General features: G+C 34.8%; 5 protein-coding genes across 5 annotated transcripts in view; 1 reads left to right on the top strand and 4 right to left on the bottom strand.

Annotated features, from left to right (window-relative positions):
- Window positions 1-2,731: 2,731 nt before the first annotated feature.
- LOAG_04354 (hypothetical protein) lies at window positions 2,732-3,867 on the bottom strand (the record flags this gene model as incomplete). Its single annotated transcript, XM_020446574.1, has 4 exons — window positions 2,732-2,791; window positions 3,057-3,180; window positions 3,391-3,540; window positions 3,764-3,867. 4 exons carry the CDS (start codon window positions 3,865-3,867, stop codon window positions 2,732-2,734), a joined length of 438 nt encoding a protein of 145 aa, XP_020303107.1.
- A 4,461-nt stretch (window positions 3,868-8,328) lies between these two features.
- Window positions 8,329-9,603, bottom strand: LOAG_04353 (hypothetical protein; the record flags this gene model as incomplete). Its single annotated transcript, XM_003139890.1, has 5 exons — window positions 8,329-8,451; window positions 9,003-9,143; window positions 9,189-9,230; window positions 9,390-9,411; window positions 9,557-9,603. The coding sequence occupies 5 exons, from the start codon at window positions 9,601-9,603 to the stop codon at window positions 8,329-8,331; spliced, it is 375 nt and encodes a 124-aa protein (XP_003139938.1).
- Window positions 9,604-10,243: 640 nt separating this feature from the next.
- Window positions 10,244-13,233, bottom strand: LOAG_04352 (hypothetical protein; the record flags this gene model as incomplete). Its single annotated transcript, XM_003139889.2, has 6 exons — window positions 10,244-10,448; window positions 10,722-10,853; window positions 11,049-11,134; window positions 11,521-11,735; window positions 12,126-12,299; window positions 13,079-13,233. The coding sequence occupies 6 exons, from the start codon at window positions 13,231-13,233 to the stop codon at window positions 10,296-10,298; spliced, it is 915 nt and encodes a 304-aa protein (XP_003139937.1). The 3' UTR covers window positions 10,244-10,295.
- A 1,006-nt stretch (window positions 13,234-14,239) lies between these two features.
- LOAG_04351 (hypothetical protein) lies at window positions 14,240-18,140 on the bottom strand (the record flags this gene model as incomplete). Its single annotated transcript, XM_003139888.2, has 10 exons — window positions 14,240-14,734; window positions 14,826-14,930; window positions 15,138-15,285; window positions 15,514-15,903; window positions 16,250-16,365; window positions 16,606-16,839; window positions 17,155-17,314; window positions 17,575-17,706; window positions 17,870-17,973; window positions 18,057-18,140. 10 exons carry the CDS (start codon window positions 18,138-18,140, stop codon window positions 14,465-14,467), a joined length of 1,743 nt encoding a protein of 580 aa, XP_003139936.1. The 3' UTR covers window positions 14,240-14,464.
- Window positions 18,141-21,161: 3,021 nt separating this feature from the next.
- The window catches only part of LOAG_18220 (RhoGAP domain-containing protein), a gene marked incomplete at its 5' end in the record, with an annotated part of 4,666 nt that continues 1,368 nt past the window's right edge, over window positions 21,162-24,459 (top strand). The window contains 10 exons of the mRNA XM_020450884.1: window positions 21,162-21,235; window positions 21,521-21,665; window positions 21,774-21,949; window positions 22,045-22,234; window positions 22,321-22,471; window positions 22,785-22,912; window positions 23,071-23,279; window positions 23,467-23,595; window positions 23,694-23,830; window positions 24,262-24,409. Coding sequence (XP_020305388.1) covers window positions 21,162-21,235; window positions 21,521-21,665; window positions 21,774-21,949; window positions 22,045-22,234; window positions 22,321-22,471; window positions 22,785-22,912; window positions 23,071-23,279; window positions 23,467-23,595; window positions 23,694-23,830; window positions 24,262-24,409 — 1,487 coding nt within the window. The remainder of the gene's footprint in view (window positions 21,236-21,520; window positions 21,666-21,773; window positions 21,950-22,044; window positions 22,235-22,320; window positions 22,472-22,784; window positions 22,913-23,070; window positions 23,280-23,466; window positions 23,596-23,693; window positions 23,831-24,261; window positions 24,410-24,459) is intronic.

The following is a 24,459-nucleotide window of genomic DNA, read 5'->3' as shown; positions in this document are numbered from 1 at the left end:
ACGTAAAATCTATATATATAGTAAAATAAAGCAGCGGGATAAACGTAGGTGGACGAAAGGATGAATCAAACGAAAGAATTAGTGAACTCCCTGGATTGGAACCTAATGACGATAATAGCAATAATAACGCGGACTGAAGCTAAGAACTATTAGACAAGTGAATGTGATTACAATGTCTGGAAAGGATGGATATTATAACGACAACAAGGAGGATTTACAACACACTTCCCAGACAATGCAGTAATAGGTAATGCAGTATAACAATGGATCTGTTTATCACCGTATATATAGATGGCTAGAATGGATTAGCAAAAAGGAGGAGAATCTTATATATCATCAGTCAATATTAATCACCATCAAATTGGAAAAAGCTGTTTCGGGGTTTCTAGACACATGTCAACCCAGGAAATGATAAAATGCTCCAGTAAACGGGTAATAAAACGTTCATTATTGAACGGCTGTTACAATGGTCACGGCATGTTTAACGGTTTTTACACTCTTCAAAAACTCAGTCAATATTATGTCCAAATGTAGCATCTTTCTTTGGGCTGAAAATAATCATTGCAACAATTGATCAGACATAACACCACATTGAATATTCTTATGTAATTACTACATTTTTGCATGATAACTTTTGAAGAAGTATAGGAGACCTTAATAAAAGTATAGTTCTGGGAAAATGAGAAAAGATCTCTTATTTTGCAACTCCAGCAAACTAAGGTAAGAAAAGCATAAAACGCTCAGATCATAGATTAACTTTATGTCTGCATTTTCAATACTCCCTTTCAAGATAGAATTAATAATTCTTGGAAAATTCTTGCATAATTAATAAAAAAATATTTACCAAATGAATTGGAATTTATTTATAAAAAAGATGACTAACGAGAAAAAACGACATTTTATTTAGCAGGAATATATGCAGTTATTTGCTCCCGTGTTAAATTTGTAAATTTAGCTGCCAATGGATTTTCAGTTTAAATCCCGTCGTAATTAATTAAATTAGAATCACATGTATCACAGTTTCTCATCCATAGTTAGCTTGAATCTTTGTGTAGTTGCAAAACCAGTTAAATGATTTAATACATTTTAATACTTGTTTTTTCAACAGTATCTGAATGATTAAGGGATTATCAGGTCATCTATTCGATAAACAGTGCCTCATTTATGGTCCAACAGCACATCGAAAAATGACCGTACATAGTAAGCCCAAAAACGGAACAAAATAAACAATGAAAGAAATTATCTTGCATCAAATTAAATCGGAAAAATTCAAAAGTAGTAGGTACAGCGAATTTCTAATAGCTTTATAATGGAGTGAAAAGTCGAATGACCAAAGAGAAGTGTTTCACATGGTTCTCGACTCTTTACCTTGTAGTGGGTCTTGTGATGCTTCAAATTAATAGCCATGGGAAAAAGAAGGATGAATCGAAGTCAAAAAAAAAGTCAAAATTGTAATATTTTTTTTGTTTTCTCTGTGTTAGGTACAGTAAGAATTTCTCGGAGCCCTCACTGTAGCATAAATTACTCGTATCTCTCTTTACTGCTCATTTACCTAAGCTATTTCAGCCCTTGTTTAATACCTGTCTTCAAGAAATCACTTACATTTCATTCTCTCCATCTCTTCGTATTAAATCCATCACTTTAGCAAAAATAAATCAATGTTTTAGTCATTCCACCCATTACCTACTTATTAGAAATTCAAATATAGCGCTATAAAATGTAGGCACAAAAGGTGAAACTTCGAAGGAAATGAACATATTAAAAAGTAGTCCAAATATCTCGAACTGATAACGTAAATAAGGTATGCTCACAACTGATTCAGTGACAAGTTTCATGCATTATCGGGTGATTTTCCCTTCTTATCCTTTAATATTTCGTGTGATGAAGACCAACGTCCGTCCCTCTTTAGCCAAACTCCACTGAGTTTTACACGCTTACTTCAGAATTAGCAATTTTTAAAGCAGTGCATTGTCAATAGTTTGATCAAGAAATTTCGAAAACAAGAAAAGTGTGAATTTGAAGTATCAACTACAATAAATTAGGAGTAGTGGCAAATTTCGGAGCTGCAAGTACTGATTATTTCATAATTGCGCTCACCGAAACAGTTGCCGATGAAGGGAGTAATCAGAAACGAACACAATTACAAATCGAGTAGTCAAATTGTAAAGTGGAACAGTAAGGAAGAACTTATGGTAACAAAATGGGTTGACAAAAAGAAACGGCACAGGAGAAATTAAAGAGAAGCAAATCAATAGAAGAAAAAAAAAATGTAATCCTTTTATTAACGATTGTAGTATATAGACGCCTTTCTGTTCCATTAGTAACTATTATTTCACATTCACCTGTACTTCACTGCTTGCTTTATTGAGAACTTGATATTTGCAGTTGACCAGTCGCCTTACATACGGCATTGAGTTTTTCGTTGTATAGCTAAAACGATTATTGACAGCAAACGTTTTCCTTAGAAATGCGCAACATTTTCAGTTAATCAAGGGAAGAGGTTCTCACGCTTCATGCTAGATGCTACAGAAAATTTTCTTGCTTTAAATTCAAGCATAATGAGATGATTTATGCACATAAGAGCCACAGTAAAGTCCTTTGGACTTATTGCTTCACAATTACGTTTAACATTGAATCTTAGTATTACCTCTACAGTATTACCGCTAACACACTTTTTGGTTAAAAGGTTGAAAACAACTTGAAGACAAAACATAACTGTAAGGAATAAAAACTAAGATCCCCTTTCGCTTCTTTCTCCGTTTGACCTATTACTATCTTTTGAAGATTTAACCTGGACGTTAAAAAATAACAAGTTTGAGGTGATGAAGTTTGACTCGCAGTACATTGTGACTAAGGGTGTACTTCGATTTTCATCAAACAAAATATTAAAGGAAATCCAAGAAAGGATAGTCACAGCAATTTTCTTTGGAAGAGCTACGCACGTAAGAAAACCAGGAAAATGGAGGAAGTTATGGAAAATTTTTAGTAGGTCGGGAATTGACAAATCACCCAGTCAGTCTGTGCATAATGTTAAAATTGCGTATCATGTTTTTTACAAACCATTTTGCAGCATTACACAAGAATGCTAGAGATTGTGGAATAAAATAATACATCCGTTCCTTTAGAATTGCATCCAAAATTTCTTCAACGCATTTATCCAATGGTATGACATCGTAAAATCTTCAATATTTCAAAAGATGCAGGCATGAAATTGATTCGCAAAGGTTATTAACACAACTTAATATATTTGAAAATAAAACACAATTCCTAATCACAAGTTCGAGTCAATAAAAGCAACAATTAATGGTTATTTGAATACTTGAGAAATTTACTGAGAATCTTACATAAAGAAATTCAAAATTTGAAGTTTGCAATAAAAGGAAAATTTACGTGCTGAACGGTTCTGTCATATTGTTTGAAATAAGTGCTGTATCAACGAAATACGGATAAATGGTTGTCAATACTATCCCGTTTTTCTTCTCTTCATAAAGTTCCATTTGAAGCGTTTCCATTAATCCGCGGATTGCAAATTTAGCTGTGCTACAATTTTGTAATTAACAGTAATGAGTAGTTAACGAGAATAACAGAAACTTAGTTTTAAAAAGAATGGAAGTATAATAAATGAGTTTGATTTTGCCTAAAAAATATTCTTCAGGAATATGTATGTTTTAATCACTGATGTAAAAAAAACAGTAACGAAATGAATGCGACAAATAAGCCCTATTTTTTCAAAACTTTGTCTAGAGCTGATTTGAGGTGTTACCAATAGGCAGTTCCAAGATAATCTCCATAATGACTACAAATCGATCCGATAGCGACGATTTGCCCATGATTTCGGTCCATCATATGCGGCAAAAAGGCTCTCATTGTCTAAATCTTTAGTCTACTTAAAAATGATGCGAGGAAATCAAGGTAGACAAGTGATTCTTTAAATAGCAGAAAACCAATTCCCGTAGGACAAAATATTGTGGAATTCAAAAACTAGACAGAAAAAAAATTTCCTAACTACTAAAACTAACATAAATGTAACCGAGAATGTTGACATTCATTGTGTCTTGATAATCCTTATCATCCAAATCTATGAATCTACCGATTCGAAGTATTGATGCATTACAAACTAAGACATCAATGCCACCTAAAGGTTTTTAACGCTTTGTAAGAGGTATTTTGCCTTTTTTATCATGCAAAAAAAAGTGAAAAAAACCTTCTCTCTTCTCCTTTATGTTTTGCACTATGCTTTAGAGAAATGTTTCAGTCTATACTGATAAAGAACTGCTGATGATCAATTTAATCATCCTCTCAAAACTTCCACGTTTATAAGCTTTTAAGATGCAGTTTCAAACCTTTTTCGAATTATTAATATATGGAAATAGCTGCAAGTGAATAAGTTGCACGAAAGGCAGTAAAGGTACAAAAGAAACTTTAGCGAAACTATTCGCTTTAGGGTATGGCACTTATTTCTTGAAACTTGGCCCAAGCAGTTGCAGAGCTATGCTTATTGTTTTTCGTTCTTTTACTTTCCCAAGGTAAAATAAAATTAAAGGTACTGTCATTAAAAATGAATCTAAGTATAACTGTCAGTCTAAAGACTGACACACCAATTTTTGTATCACTAAATATTTGTTGTGCACACAGTTTTATTTCATCGGATTTTGCAACATTACACAGGAAAAAAATATGCTCGTCCACCACTTTCGATAATTTGTGATACAGTTCGAATTCCTTCTTCCTATGAAATAAGATTTTTTGTCACAAACGAAGATAAACTCTTTGGGAAAAGTTCGTATATTTATGCAATAGATTTGTCTAACCGTGTGAATGATGTCTGACGAATTATATTTCATTAATTTAATAGTTCAATTGTATAATTTCAGCAAAAATCGCTTTGTTCACAAAAATTGAAATATGTGCTTTTTTCGTGTCCAAAATGACAAAGTCATTTGTACTATTTGTCAGCAATCTTTATTAGTTCTATTTTGTCTTAAGTTTCGGAGAATAATTTCTTCTAAAATTTATTCTAAACATAACTGCGGATTGTACACTTTTCGAAATAAAACATACAAATTTCACAATTTCAATGAACTGTCAAATAAAATACTACCTGATTAATATCCAAAATGCAGACGATAGCGTTCTCCTCCAATGCAATTTTCTGCGCTAGTCCTTTACCAATTCCCGATGCACCACCAGTGATAGCCACCACCCAAAGTAAAATGAGTAATTTTCATAATTGGCTATACAGGTTTTTCTTGAACTAACAAAGTACTCATGAATCCCAACTTTTCGATGAATTTGAAATTATGGTTCAGTTTTGCACGAAATTAAGGTAGGGTCAAAAGAATGCATTGCTACCGCCGCTATTATTTAGTCACAAATTGATTCAAACCCGCCTAGATCTGGTTAGCTCATTAACTATAGAATTTATCAATCGATAGCTCAGATTTGTGTCGTACGAATGCGCTATTTTATGTTTTCAATAAATTGGTTCGTATTTCACTGCTGTGCTGAAAAAAAAATGTCTGGAATATCCTCAAAGTTCTTAGCAATAGCTAGAAATTAAAACCTGGTCGGTTATTGATTTCCTTTTCAGTGTAATCATTCGAGGCAAATCTCGAAACAGTATACATAAAACATATTGTAATGCAAATTTCAAACTGATCAATATTTGCTGATGAAGTTTCTCACGACCCATATTATCTGAAAAAATCTATGGCCATACTCCATAAGATGAGATGCAATCATTATGCCAGCGTTCTTTTCTTGCTTCTGTAAATACTATCACGTGGAAATTTAAGACAAAACATACACACACACACACAACACACACGCACACACACACACATAAACAGCAGTGCGGCATTTACCTCTACACCTGCAACTTTGAATATAAGTTTGGAACTAGTTCCGGACTTCAATCTAGCTCTAAATACCGCTTTTCCTGCAAGTTTTAAGTTTCGCACGAGATTCATATAATTTGAATGCATGAGACTACTCATCATTAGTTTAAGTGTTGCTAGTTGAAAATACTGATAAAAAAATGCACTTTCTTACAATATAAAAGAGCTGAGCATGATAAAGTCAGCAAATGATCACTAAGACAGAAACTGCAAATAGTTCCTAGAGGCTTTGATTCATGAAGTTAGATGCTTTCATAGGATTAAAATAAGTATAATTAGCTTTTAATTCACTGTTGTTATTCTTGCCAATATGACCGTTACCTCGTTATCACTAACACTGAAATTATGTTTACTCATTCATCTCTCCAAATGCCACGATTCTCAAATAATGAATGTAATTCAGATTTGCTCCAATTCCACACTCAATTCACTATGTTTTTGGGAAGAAACTGAGCAAATTTCTTCTCGAATCTGAAGAATTGTTCCCAGGTCCTCAAACACGTAACCTATAAAATTTTTCTGAAGAAAACTTGACTGAATCCACTTTAGTCTTGATTTTTTAAGGAAATATTCCTGAATATTTGCGTAGAATACCTTTCTAGATTTAAAGTCAAAAAAAAAGACTTTAAAAGAGTCTGAGAAAATATGTTAGAATATTTTCAATAATCCCAGATCGATTGAAAATTTCCAAATTTATACTAGCGTAGTTCTTAATAAACGACGACAAACAGCAAAGGTATAAGGAAAAAGTACCAGTCATTGATTGTATCTGGCAGAAGATTCATATACACTGTCAAATAATTTATAAAAAGCTGTCTATTTGCCATGCATCTAAATTATCATTCGGTAAATTAAACCACACATTAGTGAGCGATACGTTGTCGCACCATCTCACATCATGCTCTTGAAATTCAAAAACCTTGCCCTTAACAAATCTTTGCTCTGACAGTTTCGGTAAAGAAAAAAAATGACTATTTTATTTCATCTTACCTTAAATTATTTTGTTTAATTTCACCTTTGATGATCCTACTCCCACTCCACATCCCGCCCAAAATGTAATGCAAAAAAAAAAATGGCTCCTGGAACATCCTTCTTTAAACAAAGAAATACTGGTTTTTTAAAATTTCTAAAAGAACCGGCTGCATTTATTGGAGTACCAAATTCACGACAAACACGTTTATTTATAATTGTTTGGATAATTTTGTTCGACTACTTTTATTTATTATTATTATTATTTTTTTTGTATTTGCATGCATTTATTTCAGCATGAAGCTATCGGATGTTCATAAATTTATTGTCAATTCGATGGAACATCAAAATAAAGCGATGAAATTAAATAACCATCAAATAAAATTAAACGTGGAAATAAACTGATTAAAAGGAGGAATTATAAGTGACTGATTCATTAGAAGCAATAGGTATTGATTCATTAGAAGAAGGAGAAATTTTAAGCGACTGATTCATTTATGTGTTTTTTAATGCTTCTTCCTGCAAAATAACAAGAAACATTCGCTTGAAGTAGTTTGAAAAACTAATACATCTAACTATTGGAGCGGAAACTTCGCTCGCTAAAGAGGATTTCTGGTTGGGCTAGAGCAAAGTGGACCTGTAAACGAGGCCAATGACTGTGGATAAATTTCATTCATTTGGAACTGAGCTACTGGGTTACGCAAAACATTATTTCCAGCAAAGTCAAAAGGTTAATAAAACTTTGATTATAAAGTAACAAACTTCACCTGTTACCCCCTTCGATGATAACAAACGACATAGCACTTGTTATCATCAAGTCTGTCTCGCACTCATTTCAACCACTCTCTGAGAACTCTGAGTCAACCTTTGTTATCAGCTTTTTGCGATAATATTTAGACGTCGTTTTTTCGATCGCGACATTGCACGGCCTGTTCAAATAAGTCCCTTATGATAATCAATTACAATCACTGCAATCAATCTCAGGAATACAATCAGAATGAATCAAAAACGTAGAACACTTTCTAATTAATTTTAGAATCAGTCTAGTCGTATCGAACAAAATTCGTGGAAGCACTTTGAAGTTCGAAAATTTAATTACTTAATATAAGGAAATCAACTAGCAAGATAGAACTTAAACCCAACTAGTTTTTATTTGTGAATTTACTCATTTCAGAGATCTGATACATCGCTGCTTTAGAATTGAACACTTAATCCTTAGGATGACAAATATCATTTGTTTTTTGCATGGAGGAGAAAATTTTATAGCGCAGTTTCTGCTCATGAATACAGCATCCATGAACAAACTGCTCACTTTCAAATGAATTCAGCGATATGAGATTTCCCCTCATTAAGCATAAGAACCGGACCCGTTCTGTAACTACAATTTCTTTTCTCATTTCCATGATTGGCTACATTATAGTATCAAAGATCTTGACTCAAGTTTCTGAAACGCATCCACGCATTAATCGATGTCCGCTTCGAATCGAAAACTGATACTGTCACTATCGGATACTCCATCTGGCACTGCGAGAAGAAATATGAAACGTGCAATGTCGAAAGAGAAATGAGTTGGTGATTTCAGAATCTAGAATCAGTACCAAACTAAACAGTTACGACGCATCGGAGAAGTAGATTATTAAAATGTCCAAGCATGATTTCCCCGTTTTTCGTCACTTTCTATTTTTTCGGAGCGAAACACCGAAAAGTAAGGAAGCTTTTTCATTTCAAAATAAGAATCGTGAAAAGCAGCAAATATAAACATACTTGCATTCAACCGGTTACATGATTTAAAACATATCAAATACAAATCTACATAAAAAAATTCATGGAAATGGAAAAATGTGACAGCTAGGAAGTCTTCAAACACGCTCAAACAAACTTCAACTAGATATTGAGATTTGACAAAAACTAAATTTAAATGTTGCGATTTCAATTCAGAAATCAAAAAATAAACAGTTCACACTTTATGATGCATAAATAACCACTAACAGGTTACATAATTTAAAAGGCATCAAATACGTATGTGCATGAAAGAATTTATAGAAAAAATGCAACAGCTACAAACTCTTCAAAAAGCATTTTTAACTTTAACAAAAAGCCGGCGTAAAATTATGTAAACAGAATTCTACAAAATACTAGTTCTGAATATATTAAATGCTGCGGTTGATAACAGTAACCTGGATTTTCGTCAAATTCATTCCTTTCATTAAAGTTCATACTTGAAATGCCACTATCCCAAATGATAGTATTCAAATCCGGAATGGATATGAATAGTATCTAAATCCAAAAGAGACATTTTGAGTTTCAATCTGTCTAACATACAAAGATATTTCTAAAATACTGTCGCTTAGTCGACTGCTTCACCTGTAACTATAAAAGCAAGAAAAAAAAATCGTTCCTTATGTAAATTAAAATACGAAATGAAAGTGAAGAGAAACTACATTTCACACCAATCTATAAATCAATAGCACTACTGACGGAACGAAATGATTAGCCAGCAAAGAGCAACATATTTTAAAATACTGAAGACTGTTCGGAAAATGCACTTGAAACAAAAAAGATTTCAAATAAATCTCAAGGCATCAATATTTACTTATTCGAAATATATTATAGAGCATACCGCTCTAATTTTCAAGGCACAGCTTCAAAACAACAACCAGATAAGCGATAGGCATTCTGGACAGGCTAACGTGGTAAGCAAATTATCTTTCTTTTGTTGACCACATTTTCCTGACATTTTTTGGAAGCGAAACCAAAACCCTAGCCAAGGCCAACATGGGAAAAGGAAAAGTAGGAAAAGTGGGAGGGAGTTTTACAAGGCAAAACATAAGTTAAAGGCAATAACTTGGATTGAATGGATGAAGATCGAAAGCTAAATAAATGATAGGAGAGTTAGGAGGTTTACTCGATATACGTCTCTTCAGGAGGGTTTTCATGGCTTTTTAAAAAGGACTGTTACTCCTTAATGCGAGCAAAAATGTATGATGAAGATGAAGACATCAACCTCGCAATTAATGACATTAAATTTCATTATACAAATAATCTGGGATCATCAAGAAGATGAGCATATTCCAATATAATGAAACAAAAACGAGCCCATTTAACGAAGAATATGTATGTATTTAACAATGCAGTTGTTATAGAGGGCATATAAGTTGAAAACGACTGTCTTACGAATTTAGTTTATACTTACAATGTGGAAATCACAAAAGTGTACGGTCTCTATCCTGCTATTTTTTTGAGTTTGGAAGTCCTTAAAAAGATATCCAAGATGGAATTAAGCTCCTATTTGAATTACTGTTCCTGTTCCAGATAGAAATTTCAGCAAATAACTAACTGTATATCACTACTAATACTAGTGATCTTAATTACGTTAACCTTAAAATTTACAAAATAACGTTTGTGAAGGGAGGAAGGCAATCGAACACTTCACCTATTACTACTTTCGTTCACAGTGAATACGAGACCATCATCTGACAAATCGTCATTTTCATCACTTTCTTTTGTTTCTTTTTTCGAGCTAGTTGAAGCTTTATCTGTTTGTTTGTTAGGTGACTCTACATCCACATCTTCCATTTCTTCCTACAGAAAAAACAAATATGGAACACTTTCAGCCACAAAATCTACAGGCTCATCATGCAAAAATGGTTATGATTCGAAATGTGCTGGTAAGAATGCAGCGTTAATGGTACTTAAAAAAGCACCAACAGTAATAAATCCCATAGAAATTAGACTTGAATAAATCCACCACATAAACTATAAAAAAAGTTAGTGAGTTTTCATTGGGATTTACTAGTTGATGACTGTTATCGCTTTTAAATATCTGGTGAACTTCATTTCCTGATGAAAACAAACCTGAGCTTTCCTCCAAGCATGAAGTTGAGTTAATTTTTCAGTCAGACATTTGGTAAAGTACTGTGAATGTGCTGGTGAAATCTCTTCAAGAAGTTGCCTGGCATTGTCATAATATTTCGCATGCAATTCAACCTGCAAAAGGAAAATGCATCTTAACACCTGCTAGATAGTTGACTGAATATTTCGTAGCGTGCCTAACAGAATTTTTTGCCAAACGTTTAAATGAACTCTATAGAAAAACTAGCGAAAAAGAAAGCAGAAATACTCTCTAAAAAAGTAAACAATTCAAGTCAAATCGTGTTAAAAAACAATGAATTAACACAATACCCGTTTATAATCTCCATTCATACTATCACATTGCAACGATGCAATCCGCCATCCTTTCATTGTTAATTCTAACGTATAAGGATGACCTGTTTATAGAATAATGAGTTCAGAAATAAAGGAAGTAAACTTTATGAATTTTTGGCTTTCACATCAATGAAAACTTGGAACATGATGCACTGGCAAAATTAATTGTCCAATGTGATGAGGAAAATAGAAAACAATTAATACAAACACGTCCCACTTTATAATTCACCAGTTGCTTTACTCGTCTATGTTAATACAAAAAAAAAAAGAAAAAATCCTAGAACACTACAATATATATCAAAAACCTGCTATCTTGGAGCATCATATTATTGAATTTCTTATCCAGCAAAAGTTAACATCAATGAAGTAAGAAATCAATAAACCAAAAAGAAATTCCTTTTGCGTAAGACTTTCAGAACCATAAAAGAATTCCGAAAGAAATGCTGACCCTCAACAGTTTTGATATTTACGAAAATCAAATCGGCTGTTCTCGGTAAGATTTCTGAGACAGCAATTGAGCGTACTTCATCCGAGAGTTCGTGCACGGCGGCTATAGCTTCTAATTCTAAAGGACCTCCAACACTTTGTTCATTTAGTGCATCACCAGCTTCAGCATGACGTTTTCGATTAGCGCGACCTATTTCAACGAGAGAAAGTGGTGTTCTAAAAATATGCGCTATTTAAAAGTTCAATACACCTGCATGAGAAAAACAGTTTTCGAGTAACCAGTCATTTTTTCCGATTTCGAATTTTCTGAGAACTAATAGATACTGTTTCGACAAATATATTCAACAGTAGGAATAGAGAGAATTATTTAAGACAGAATAAATGTACCACGCCGTCAAAAACTTTGGTGACAAATATGAAATAGTAGCTTCATGCGTCTGGTATTTAAATTTTGAAGCACAATTAGTGGACGCAAGTGACTCAAAATATCATTTTAGAACTAATCCGAATATATTCCAGTACCAAATAATTTCTTTGGTAGTAAGAACGAAACAAAAACAAGGCCTTTGGAAAGCGAACTTACAAGGATTAATTCACAATTCATACCCGAAAGTGTTGTGAACAGTGGAAAGATGATCGGATATTAATGCTGGAGTCAAACTTGGCGGATATATGAATGCTTCGTGAAATCCATCCGGTGCTGGGCTGTGGGCACGACTATGTGTCCGGCTGCTTTGATAACTTCTGTAAATTTGTGCTGCGCTTTGCCAACGAGCCGAACTAAAAGAAAAAAAAAACAAACAAACAACAAACTAGTCTTTGTCAGAATGTGTAGTACCTCACAACAACAAACATGTATATTTCATGTGTGTATACGTGTTAAAATTAAAAAACAACGTGAAAATCTTTACTTCATCCACTTTACTTAAAAAAAAAGGAAGAAAAAACAATTCTACGTTAAAATATACAAAGAAATGCATGCTTTAAAGTGGATTTTTATAAAATCTTTGTGAAGGTTGATGAATCTCAAACATTACAGAAGCTACTGTAATATCATACAGAAAACATCGCACGATATGCTATCGTGCTCATGATGGCTGGATTAAAGTTGACATTACGTTCATAAAAAAACGATAGGAAGCTTCAAAAAAAGGAAATGCATCTAAAAAATAATGCAAAGCTTCCATCAGATCGTTAGAAATGTTTAGTTCATAGGTTATTACTTTTCACCAAAAAATTCCCTGATAAGTTTGCAAATCACGCCTGTGCAATGAAAAAAAGAAAAAACTAATGCCATGATTAGATATTTGCCATCAAGAAATTTGACGGCAAATGATGGAGCATAATTAGAAGAGTACCTTAGATGAGAATGAGTAGGATTACGGAACTCAACGAATATCAATAATACTGATGGTAATTTACGAGAAGCTATCTAATTAGGTGACTATACTTATCTAATACTACGTATTTTTTAAAAATAAAAGAGAACTCAGAAGTTAATTTATTTTTGTTTTTAAGTCTGAACGAATTTCTTACTAGATAGAGTAATGAAGTCTTACTTTTGTTGGCGATAAAGCGGCGAAACCCCAAGGCAATCCGCTAAGCAGTTTGCGCTGGGTGTACCTATAGGATGAACTCCATGAAATGAGAGTGCCGATGGTGGACCTTTACAACTCGGCGATGACGGAGGAGTGAGCGGTGGCGAATGAGCCATCACTTTTTATCCTAAATTACGTATCAATCTGAATAATTCAGTTTGAAAAGAACCGCAAATGCATGTGCAACCAATACTTAGTACTAGTACTGCAACCCAAACCATTACTAACCAAAGATATGACTAAACCTTTCAGTAAAATCCAACCGCTATGTTGCACCACGGTGCAACAGTAGTTACAATCGGGTTCCTGAAGTTTCGAGTGAATTGAGAAGGAGAAGAGGCTCAGGTCAGGCGATCCCATAATAATCTAGTCAAATGGTCATCTGAACGGGATAGTTTAAGAGCTTACATGAGACCATATCACGTGGCCTACTCACGTTCGCTTATGAACCCAGCGTTCTGTCAAGTTAGAAAATGTGTGAAGATAATCTGGCATAGGCGCGATAAAAAAAGAAAAAACCTTATGATTAAACAATAAGCAACGACCAAAAATTATCCACAACAACCCGAATTCTCCATCTCTTGCTCAGTGCAGGGATAAATCGCTGTGAAACTTCACTGTCTCAAATGCCTGGTGGACGTATAAACCTAGTCACACGAATCCTGAACCGATGCATTTCATTAACTCACCACAAACTCTCAGAATTCTCATAGATATGAGGAAGTCTGATTCAGAGGTAGAAATATTGTCCTATACTTCAGAGTTGCCCATTACGAAGAAGGAAACTGTCCCCAAACTCTCTCTACACAAAGGATTACCCTGTAAAAAAGACGGAACAAATTGGTTGGAGATGAATATGAAGTCTGAAAAATCTATGTCTTGGTAATGTTATTCAAACTCTGCATCGCCTCCTTTCTAACTTCTTTTCATGTCGCGAACGACAATGTTCGGAAATGATGTTTCGATAAAACTTGTGCAGCCTAAGGTTTTGCCTTTATCTTGCTATTGCATAAGGTCCACTTTTCACTGTTGCTTTAACCGCTCAGCGCTTTACACATCTTCAAGTATAAGGAAAATCTCCGATGCTTAAGTGTGATAAGATTGTGTGATAAGACTTAATGTATCATCCTTCATCAAACGATAGCTGACATTACTAGAATTATTCCAAAAATCACAGCTAAAGCAGACTTCTTTTTCACTTCGAGTCTCCATTTTTCAAGCCTTTATATACCTGTTAAAATCAATACAATCACATTTACAATTCAAAAAATAACTGAAAGAAAATAACACATGGACGGAAACTGAGCAATTAATGCACTGATCGTGTTTGAAAATACGATGAAGTAATCAGCGAACGAAATCGCTGACATTTTTAAATTTCTTTAAACTTTTCTTCAAAAACTTGACAAAGTCATACGGTTGTACCACGACAGTGAAAACAGACAAAGGTAAAGTATCGATGTGCCTGAATACTTCATCATCTTTTGAAAATATATTCAAAGCGTGCCTGTCTATACATGTGATGCAAGCAGGAGTTGTGCCTGTTCGTGTAACTGCAGGAACTGAGGGCCGGATACCGGCTTCCCAAGCTGGTGACCCCTCAAGCACATCAGCCAGCTGAAATAAACTGCAAATATATGACAAAATTCCTGACGACTAAACCAACAAAAGATAATTCGGGTTTGCAGCAAAAATCAGTAAGCATTACTTTGATTTTACGTTTATTCAAAATCAAGCCCGCATCAAATTTTTGTTTCGTTTTGTGCAGTGTGTAGATTGTCCCGTGAGGCACTCGCTGGATGGCAATATTTATCTGAAATAAAATATCAGCCATGTCATCGAAGAACTTGTCAAAAATTTCCAAAGAACCAGGAACATTTTATAAAATTTGCCTTGAAATGAAATAGATGAGACCTTTTGATGGTTAGCGTTTTTCTGTTGACACAAGTACGACCATCTCAGGTATATAAGAACGATTCCAGTAAACAAAAATATGAAATATTGCGATTTAGAAAAGTACCGATAATCCCGTCTTTGATGCAGCACTGAAAATGAATGGAATTTGTTGTGTACTGTATATGTCAACATCAGCAATTCGTACAAGTTGATCACCAACGAACAACTGGCCGGCAAGATACTTCTCAGCTACTGCAGTCCAACCCGTTAGCCTTAAATAAATTAATGACTTGCGCCACGATTATTTGAAAATGACACCAAACTGGGAAAAATTTGAAATACAGTATGGAAATCAAAAGTATGAGTTGAATTTTCTGCGTAACCTTGCTGACGATAAAACATAATAGTGCGATATAGATTAATAAACACGTAATTGCTGCCAATAGAACATCCTTAAAAGTCAAGAATTCAGAACAAGAAGAGGACATTGTGACACTGACCATACTTTCCCGCCGAAATCCACGTAAGCAATATGCTGCATGCATATGAAGGGTTGCACTGTTAGATTTCTCAAACCATTTGAAATACCACTATTATTGATGATCTGTGAATGGTTATGATCTTCAGCTAACATTTCACTGTTGTTCCTTTCACAAGCTGAATGAGCTTTTTGCACCATAGTGCTCGTGACTGGCGAGATCCGACTAATCATTCCAGAAGGTGCGTCATAATCGAGTAAGAACGAATCATTCCCAGTAATTCGACCTGAATGAGCTATAGTGACATTCAAGGTTCCAGCTGGGACAGAATAACCACGCTTCATCGATTCGGAACACAAACTTATTGGTGCTGCTATTTCAGTGTCCAGTGATGTAGGTACCTCCAAACTGCTATAAATATTTATGATTGTAAATGCCGTCATACATTAATACAACTGCCGATTTGGTAGATGAGAAACTTAGTTTCCACTTAATTTTATGTTTAGTTTCCACTTAATTTTATGTTTTCGATCAAGATTAAAAGTGATTTAACTCAAAAACCATTGAAAGGCTTTTTAGTATTATTTTTAGTTTTTGGGAGTTCTATGTTTTCCTATGTTTTATTCGCCAGGGTATTAATTTATTGACAAACATTTAGAAGTGGAGACTACACAAAAACGTGACCACTGCAAAAAACTATGAAGCACTGACGCTACAATGCACAAGAAAATCAAAATTGATAGTATAAGTTATAAACCTATAAAGAGAATTTTGAGGAATAACTGAAACATCTCCTGGACGTCCTTCCACACTCAATGAATCTCCAAATGATGAGGATGCACGATTTTTCGGATTATCATATATTGAAAAACGCTGAAAAACTTATATGCTATAGAATCTGAGTATTTTGTTCACGAAAACCGAAGGATGAAGAAATCCATCTAATTAATTAAGGAAACAATTTGGCGCAAGCTGGAAATTTTACCTATTTTGTATTCTGGATAAAAAAAAGGAAAAGAAAATTGGGGAACTTTTTCAAATCAAGGAATCAGTTTCCAGTAGGAAATCAACTAAGTTCATTTAAGATTCGAAGCAAATCAAAGAAAGACTGACTTTTGCACCACTTTCGAGAACTTGAACTTGTGAGGACAAAATATTACGGGGTGGAAGCGGAGGTGGAGTCTTCATTACCCCATGATTCGTCACCTTTTTCTTTTCAGTGCTCAGCGTACGAGGTAAAGATGGTATCCTACATGATTGAGTTGTCAATGATAGAAATCTAATGCGTTCGTACTCAGGGTTCCTTGGAGTAGAAATTGGCAGTGACGGCGCCAGTTCTTTAGGCACCTTAAAACTTATAGCAGTTGATGTTGAATCATAGAATCTGTTTTCAATTTCTATTGTTGGAAACAAAAAAGAACTACGAAGTAACAAAAGATAAAACCTTTGATTTCATATCGATATTTAAGTTATCCCTTTGGTAACAATCCAACTTGAAGATGTTATGAAAAGTAATTCGCGTTAATAACCTTATGTTGATCCATATTTTGAATTTAAAACATAAAACAAAATGTCCTCCGTTTATTAGGACCACAGAAAAGAATCAAACTAGCGCTGTTCATTTTCCGTTTCATTTATCTCTGAATCTGTCATAAAGCATACCTCATCAAGACCTGCATCTTCATAAATAAATTGCTCGGTTGTTTCAGATGATTCAGATGCAAAATCAGGTACCGAAATATAAAGATTTGTAGATTCCGTCAGGCATTTTAATCGTACGAGTGTGGATGTTATTGACCAAATCCAGTCATCACAATCTTCTCTGGAAATATCGCTAACATAAGCAATTTTGGTCTTTATCTTTCTATGTGTTCCAAAACCCAGAATACGCTAGCTAAAAACCTGAGCAATATCCGATACTCTGAAAAGACCCAAACTTCAAATTTAATATCTGCGTATCAAGCTTATTTATTTTATGTATAAAAGCAATGTAGTACAAACTAAGCTCTATATATCGTACTACCTAAAGCAGAAAATGACGCTTTAATAGTATAAATTTTCTTTATAAAAAAGAAGCATTACATTGTCAAAGCAGAAAGTTCAATGGCATCACGTGAACAGTCCATAAAACCAATCATGAAACTGCGCCTGGATGGGTCACTTATGGTGACTCTTACAAAAGACGAATGTAACAAATCGATTACCTTCGAAGGTCTAAAATTATTTATGCAAAAATCCGAAGCAAACGTAAGGATGAGAAATTTTTTTTTTTGATTGAATGTCCAGAAAGTGAAGCAGAATTTTGCATGTAAAATGTCATTAACTGCAGAGATTCACTAAAAATCTCAATCCAATTGACTTTTCGACATCAAAATACCTATGTCCATGCATGAATCCTTCCGAAAAGTACCATTCCAAAAGTGGTATACGATCACTGTGAACACATAGTACGACCCATTTCCCTTCTTCATACAAAATTTTCTGGAACAAGCAGAAGTAATGGATAAAAAATGGAGCAATGATCCCTTTTAAGAATGTGTGAGAGATATAAAATTAAAATTTACCTTTTTACGATGTAAAGTGCCACCCTTTTTATGCACTACATGCTGTAACCAGTTTGCTTTTACGATTTCACGTTGTTCATTCATTCATTTGTTCCTAATCGTCAAATCTGAAAATTTTCATACCAATAACAAGTAGAAATTAATTCGACATAAAAAGATCGAAAGACGCATGAAAAAAAAGGACAAGTTCGAATTAATTCTTTATATACTAATTGAGGATTTTACCACATAACACCAACGCAATCTCCACTAACATTTTAAATGTTTTATTGATTGCAGCTTTTAAAAATTGAAAATTTTACATGCCTTTGGACAAAAGCCTTTGCACCTCAGGCTAAATCATTTAGTAGATAGACGCCGAGAGTATTATTGTTGGAGACAAATATCGACATTTGAAAAAAGTCTCATGAAAGGGCATGAAGACTTACACTGTCACTGTAATGTCAAAAACGACGCCATCGACTGAACCCCACTGATGATTCAAACAAAATAATACTGGAGAACGTCTCGTATCACTTTATCCATTTCTTAGTTCAACTTCATGAATTAAACGTTCATACTGAAGTACGAGTATTCGAAAATCTGAACTTCCGGTTTATTATGTTTGTTATAACCCGATAAACTAGTTGTGCGTGCAGTGAGTCACCTCTTCGTAAGCGAAGGTTAATAATTAGTTTTGAAAGTCCTTAGGTGAATTTAATCATTTAATCAGTCAAGTCAACCTGAACAATTTAAGCTAAATTCACAATTCCGCTTCATAACCATTAGCAACGTGGATGCCTTCCAAGCTTAACAACAATAACTTAGGAAGTCTGATTTGGATTCTCATTTAGAAACCTTATTTACAGCCGCTAATTGAGCGTTCTTGCTAACAATTTCAGTGCAGAATGTTCAGCGCTGCATGTTAGAACAAGTATTTTAAGAAAGTTTAGAATCATTCAACTTGACTTCCAATGAAAATGAAATGCTCTCGGAAACACTGGAGAACTTTTTTTAGTAAATTAGTGAGCATTGCTCCTTGTACTTCATTTTCAGAAGGGACTCACAAAAGATGCTAATAATTCGTAAGCGCATGACGTGTTCCTCTCCCCAGTGGGTTGACAGAATTCCTGCGAAACGTCATTCACTTCATACAACCTTTCCCACTCCGCGTCCATCCCAACCCACTATTCCACTATCTTCCCCAACACTTGCGATTGAATAATTAGCTTTACGGATTGTCGAACTAATGATTTCATCAGTGTTTTACTTTAAATTTAAATTTACATCACTTCTTCGACTCCATGCAATAATGGCTAATTTTCCGGTGGAACTGAATAAATGTCGAATTCCAGCCTCTTTTTTTTTTATCCCATCTAATCATTCCTTGTTGTAAGCAACAGAGAATGATTAGATGGGATACGTTACCCATCTCTTCGGAGACAACCGGCAGACGCTTTGTAACAACTAGTAATACCCACGGGAAAGAAGATCATCCTGCTCATCATCCTATCTCCATTCACCTCCACTCCTTCGTTTCATCAGATTTAACATGGTGTTAGCAGCGCCGATCGCATTACAATAACACCGGGAGTATCGCACTGAAAGTCCGAACGGTCTTGGCGGCCTCAATGAACGTTATCAGTAACTATTTATCAGGCAATCGTACACTTTCCATTGCATCATATAAAGGTCTGTTTCAAATTAATCCATTCAGTAGAGTGCACGTTTCGCACCACAGCATGTTCATCATCTGTTCCCAAACTTCCTTTTTGTATCCATTTTTACACTAAGTTTCTTCTGCACTTTTACACAAACCCTTCCCAAAAACTCTTCTGATCCAAGAACTGTGCGATGCAGCACTAAGTTTTTCCCCTGGAATACCCACTCCAAGGGAAAGACTTAGTATCAAAGGGTGCGCTGAGAATGAAGGCCTCAATCGCATTTTCAATCATAACCGCTTAAAAACCCACAGTCTTATGATGTCGTCCGAATCGGAATATGATATTTGGTTACGAAATAACGCTTTCAGTATAATAATTATATAGAAGTTGAACGGTCCGAGTGGTGAAACCAACGACCAATTTGCGACTGACATTTAATACAATGTTAACAAACAAGCAATAAATAAGACATACTTAAGAGAGAGTAACATTCCAATAGCTATGTGAGATGTGGGATAACGATCTACATAAGATCAAGAATACTACAGTGAAGAACAATGAAAAGCAAAATATTCAGAGATACCTACCAGGACTCCTCCCCCCTCGAGGTCCACTAAATATGTGAACACTTAAACCATCCTTATATGTCGCATCTAGGGGGAACTCATCAGAAAGCTCGCTTTCTCCTCCGGCCCCTGCTGGATCCTAATGAAAAGCTGCATCTCACTAGGGCTTATTGGGGCAACACTGTGAATACGAAACCCTTGACCATCACATACTTCTCCAGACTCACAAAGTATTTACTTTTAACCAGATTTGCACTACTCTAAGTAGAAATGATCATCTGAATGATGAAAACCCGAACCACGCTCACACAGAAGTACACTACACCTGATATTAGGTTATTTCCAATTCTTCTTGAGCTTTAACAGAAATTTCACGATACTTCTGATATTTATACCGTCATCCTTTTTCTCTGTTTCGCTTTCTGACCGTTGTTCCCCAGCTATTTTCTTAGCCTACCATAACATAGTCTCCTCCAATCTTGTTGATTTCCGTTCTCCTTTCAGCTGTAGTGTGTAAGTTTGAATGCTCGTAATCCCACTCAGTTCCTGCACAATAACTTTTCACACTCCCTCGCCTCCCCCACCCTTCCCTCCCTAATAATGTCACAGTTTTTTACTCTCAGCAGCCGTTTCATATACTTTCAAGAGAGATTATTCTTTAAGTCTCTATCGAATTCTTTTCATCCTTTACGTCATATCTGAAAAAAGTTACGCATATTGGCTAAGAAGAATTCTGGATTGGTGTAGATTTCTAGCAGTTGATTTGGGATATTCGCTTACTACTTTCATTTATGTTTTAGCGTGCCTACTGAGTGGAGGGTACCGGTTTCGTGTGTGTTGAATTCTTGTGTTCCAGGACTTATTTTCCATGAACGGAATTGAAAAGTAAAAGGAAGATGGAGAAGATGCGGGAGGGTTTACAGCGACGAGCTCGTCGTATGCAAGAAAATTTGCAGCAGTCCGTAGGATTGTATGCTTTCTTTTGTATTTACCTATAAAATACAGACTGGTACTACTGATGCTGTTTGCTATTACTGAGGGGAATTGGAGGTGCCCAGGCTTCATTAAAAAAAATTTTTCCACTGCGTCGTGGATAAAAATTAGGAAGTTAATGCCCCCTAAAAGGTCGGCAGGACAGACTATCCTCCCTCGCAAAAGAAAGAAGTCTGGATAATCAAAAATCTTGTACAGTGCGGTGAATTTCAAATTTTTATCACTGATTTCAGTCATCCGTTGTTGAAAAAGTTGCTTCCAGGTCTGAGAAGAAAGACGAGCTGCAAAGTGTAAGTCATGTCGAACAAAGGAACCAAAAAATTATTTTAGCGGTAAAAAACACGCGACAAAATTTGCAGAACTGTATAAGAAGCGTCAATAGGGAAGAAGCCATTGATAAGCGCAAGGTATAATAATTTTACTTCAGGCTTCGAAGCTGTTCAAAAGAAATCACTTGTTGAATTCAGAGCTAAAACCAATAATATGTTACCAAAGAGTGTGGCTGTCTGTTGTAGAGACGATTGGATGAATTTGGTCTTTGGCAACAGCTACTTACGGATGCGAAAGAGTTGGAAAATGTTTATCCGCGTTCGCAGCCATCTGTTCTTGCTGATACACTGAAGCTATATGGCGACGCTATGGGTGTAATTCTTGAAGAACGGGTCCTGACAGATCAGTTAATTGAGAAAAGGTTGTTTTGGGATGTTGATGTAACATATTGTGAAGATAGTATCTTCGAGGAACGTACAGTAGTGTCGTTTTCTTCACAAATTACTCACGTTATAGTGTTCTGGATGCTTTCGGGAAGTATATGGACGATGACAAAATATTATCGAAAGCGAAAGAAAAACTAGCGCGTACAGTTGTTGATGTTGAAGTTAGCAGGAAACGTAAGCAGGGAAATCATGATGAGTCAAAGGCACAAGAAATTCAGGATGAATATGATGGATTACAGCTTAAATTAGAATCTTATAAGGTTGATTTTGCATACGGGATGCAGGGTTTGTTTAATAACGTTTAAAATTTGTTGAATAATTGATTAAAATACTTTTCTGCATTCAGGACAATATTTTTACGGATATTTTCATACTGCTATCAAGGGAAGCTGAAATTGCTGGTATTTATAAAGAATTGATTACTGCACAAATGGAATATCATCGGACAGCCTTGCAGAAACTCGAAAACATCTTACCTGAAATCGATAGGAAAATCGGTAAACACTTCATATGAAATTTGAAAAGGCCTTATTTCGTTGTCTACGAATTCTCTTCCAGCCAATAGGGTTTCCGCGCGGATTTGAATCGCATTGTGATCATCAGTCGTAAATGTGTACCTTGAAATAAATCTATTGTTCGCCTCAGAAAACTGTGCAGCAATGAATACCTATAAATTTATTATAAATTTATTACAAATTTATTACAGCACCTTGTATTACTTTAAAATTAATTTATTCAGTAATTTTCATATCCTGTACTACTTCATTACTTGCTTGTTTTTTTTTTTTTTAGTGTTTATATCTTCTTTAGCTTCGTATCCTAATCGCCCTGTCTTTGGATGTCACCTCGAAGATCATTTACGTTGCTCCAATCGTTCGGTGGCTTTGGTTCTTGAAGTGTGTTGTTCTATTCTGAATTACCAAGGTTTCCAGGAGAAGGTTTGTTAATTCCTAATTTTAATATGAATAATATATGTTTCCTTACGACGTTTTTATGGTGATTATAATTCCATTTAGAAGCATTCATAATGTATTCTTAATTCAGTTTATGCATGGAATCCGAAAATCTCGTATTTCCGCGATTACTTTATTTCTAGGGTCTTTTTCGAGTCAGCGGTAATAACAATCGAATCAGGCGCCTCAAAGCAGCATTTGATGCCCATCAAATAAATAGTAGCTCACTGGAAATTGCTGAATATATCAATGATCCTCATTCAGTTTGTTCAGTCTTAAAATGCTATCTTCGTGAACTTCCTGAACCATTAATGACGCATGCTCTTCACTCAGAATGGGTTTTCATTGCCAAGTAAGTTGTTTTTTGTGCAATTAATTATTGGTTTCATGAAGTTGCCAAATTGCCAGATTTCTTTTCCTACTCATACAGTGCTAGGGTGTATAATTTTCATATTCATTTAGGAAGACATTCAGCTTCAATTTGAACACAGAACATAACTCATGTGACACAACTAATTTTTGTTTCAAATAATTTTAAGGAGAGATCCGGATTATCGGAAGGAAGCTATATATCGACTTCTCCCTTCGATGCCAGAAGCAAATCGATACAATCTTGCCTATTTAATCAAATTTTTGAACTTGATATTGGATTATGAAGAATATACGAAGTAATTTCTTTCATATATATAAGTCATGTGGTAATGGATGGTTTCGAAATTCACTTTCTCATAAGAATGGAAAATTTGAACTCTCGATTTTGTTACAGAATGAGTGTAGGCAATTTATCGATCGTTTTCGGTCCGAACTTGATTGATGCTGGTAATGGTACTGAATCAGAGAATATACTCGGTTCAAAATTGGTGGAAACATTAATAGTCAATGCCAATTTTTTCTTCCCGAACTGTAATTTCTTGAACATACTTTTCGGTTTTCGCATCTCTGTCTATTAGTTAGTGTGATAGCTTCCCAATTGATCGTCGTATCTGCTTTTTTCTTTTGAATGCAGAAAAAAAAAAGGATTATCTGTTATCTTGAAATGAGCTTGCTTAAATTTGAAATGAATCTTTTATACATCAAACTAGAATCAGTCTTTATGGAAGTGTTACGAACATGCTTATTAATTTGTTAATTACAGGATTTCTAATTTTATGTCTTGGAATTATAGCTGAAATACTTTCCAACGGATTAGTTCCATTGAAAGGACTGTAAAGCTTTGACTTCAGGCGTAATTCTATGCTTTGCTTTTAGACGATAATGCTATTTCTTATATAACAGTGCATGAGCAACTTTGAAATTTATTTGATTTTTTTAAGTCGTGAACTTTACATTTATAGATAACTTCGACTACACATCACCACTGCTTGATTCATTTCTGCAACGAAAATCTGATATAATAAATAGCTTTGGAAGTGGTGATCGCATGGCCGCACGTGGTACACAAGGACAACAGTATATTGGTTTTCGCCATGCACAAAGCAACAAGTAAGCTCCCAGTTTGGAATTAACACTATCGTTAAGATAATCACAATCAT

This window comes from Loa loa, assembly GCF_000183805.2.
Source record: "Loa loa unplaced genomic scaffold supercont3.229, whole genome shotgun sequence".
NCBI lineage: Eukaryota > Metazoa > Nematoda > Chromadorea > Rhabditida > Onchocercidae > Loa > Loa loa.
The sequence above is the reverse complement of the archived record's forward strand: the minus strand, read 5'-3'. Positions and strand labels throughout refer to the sequence as shown.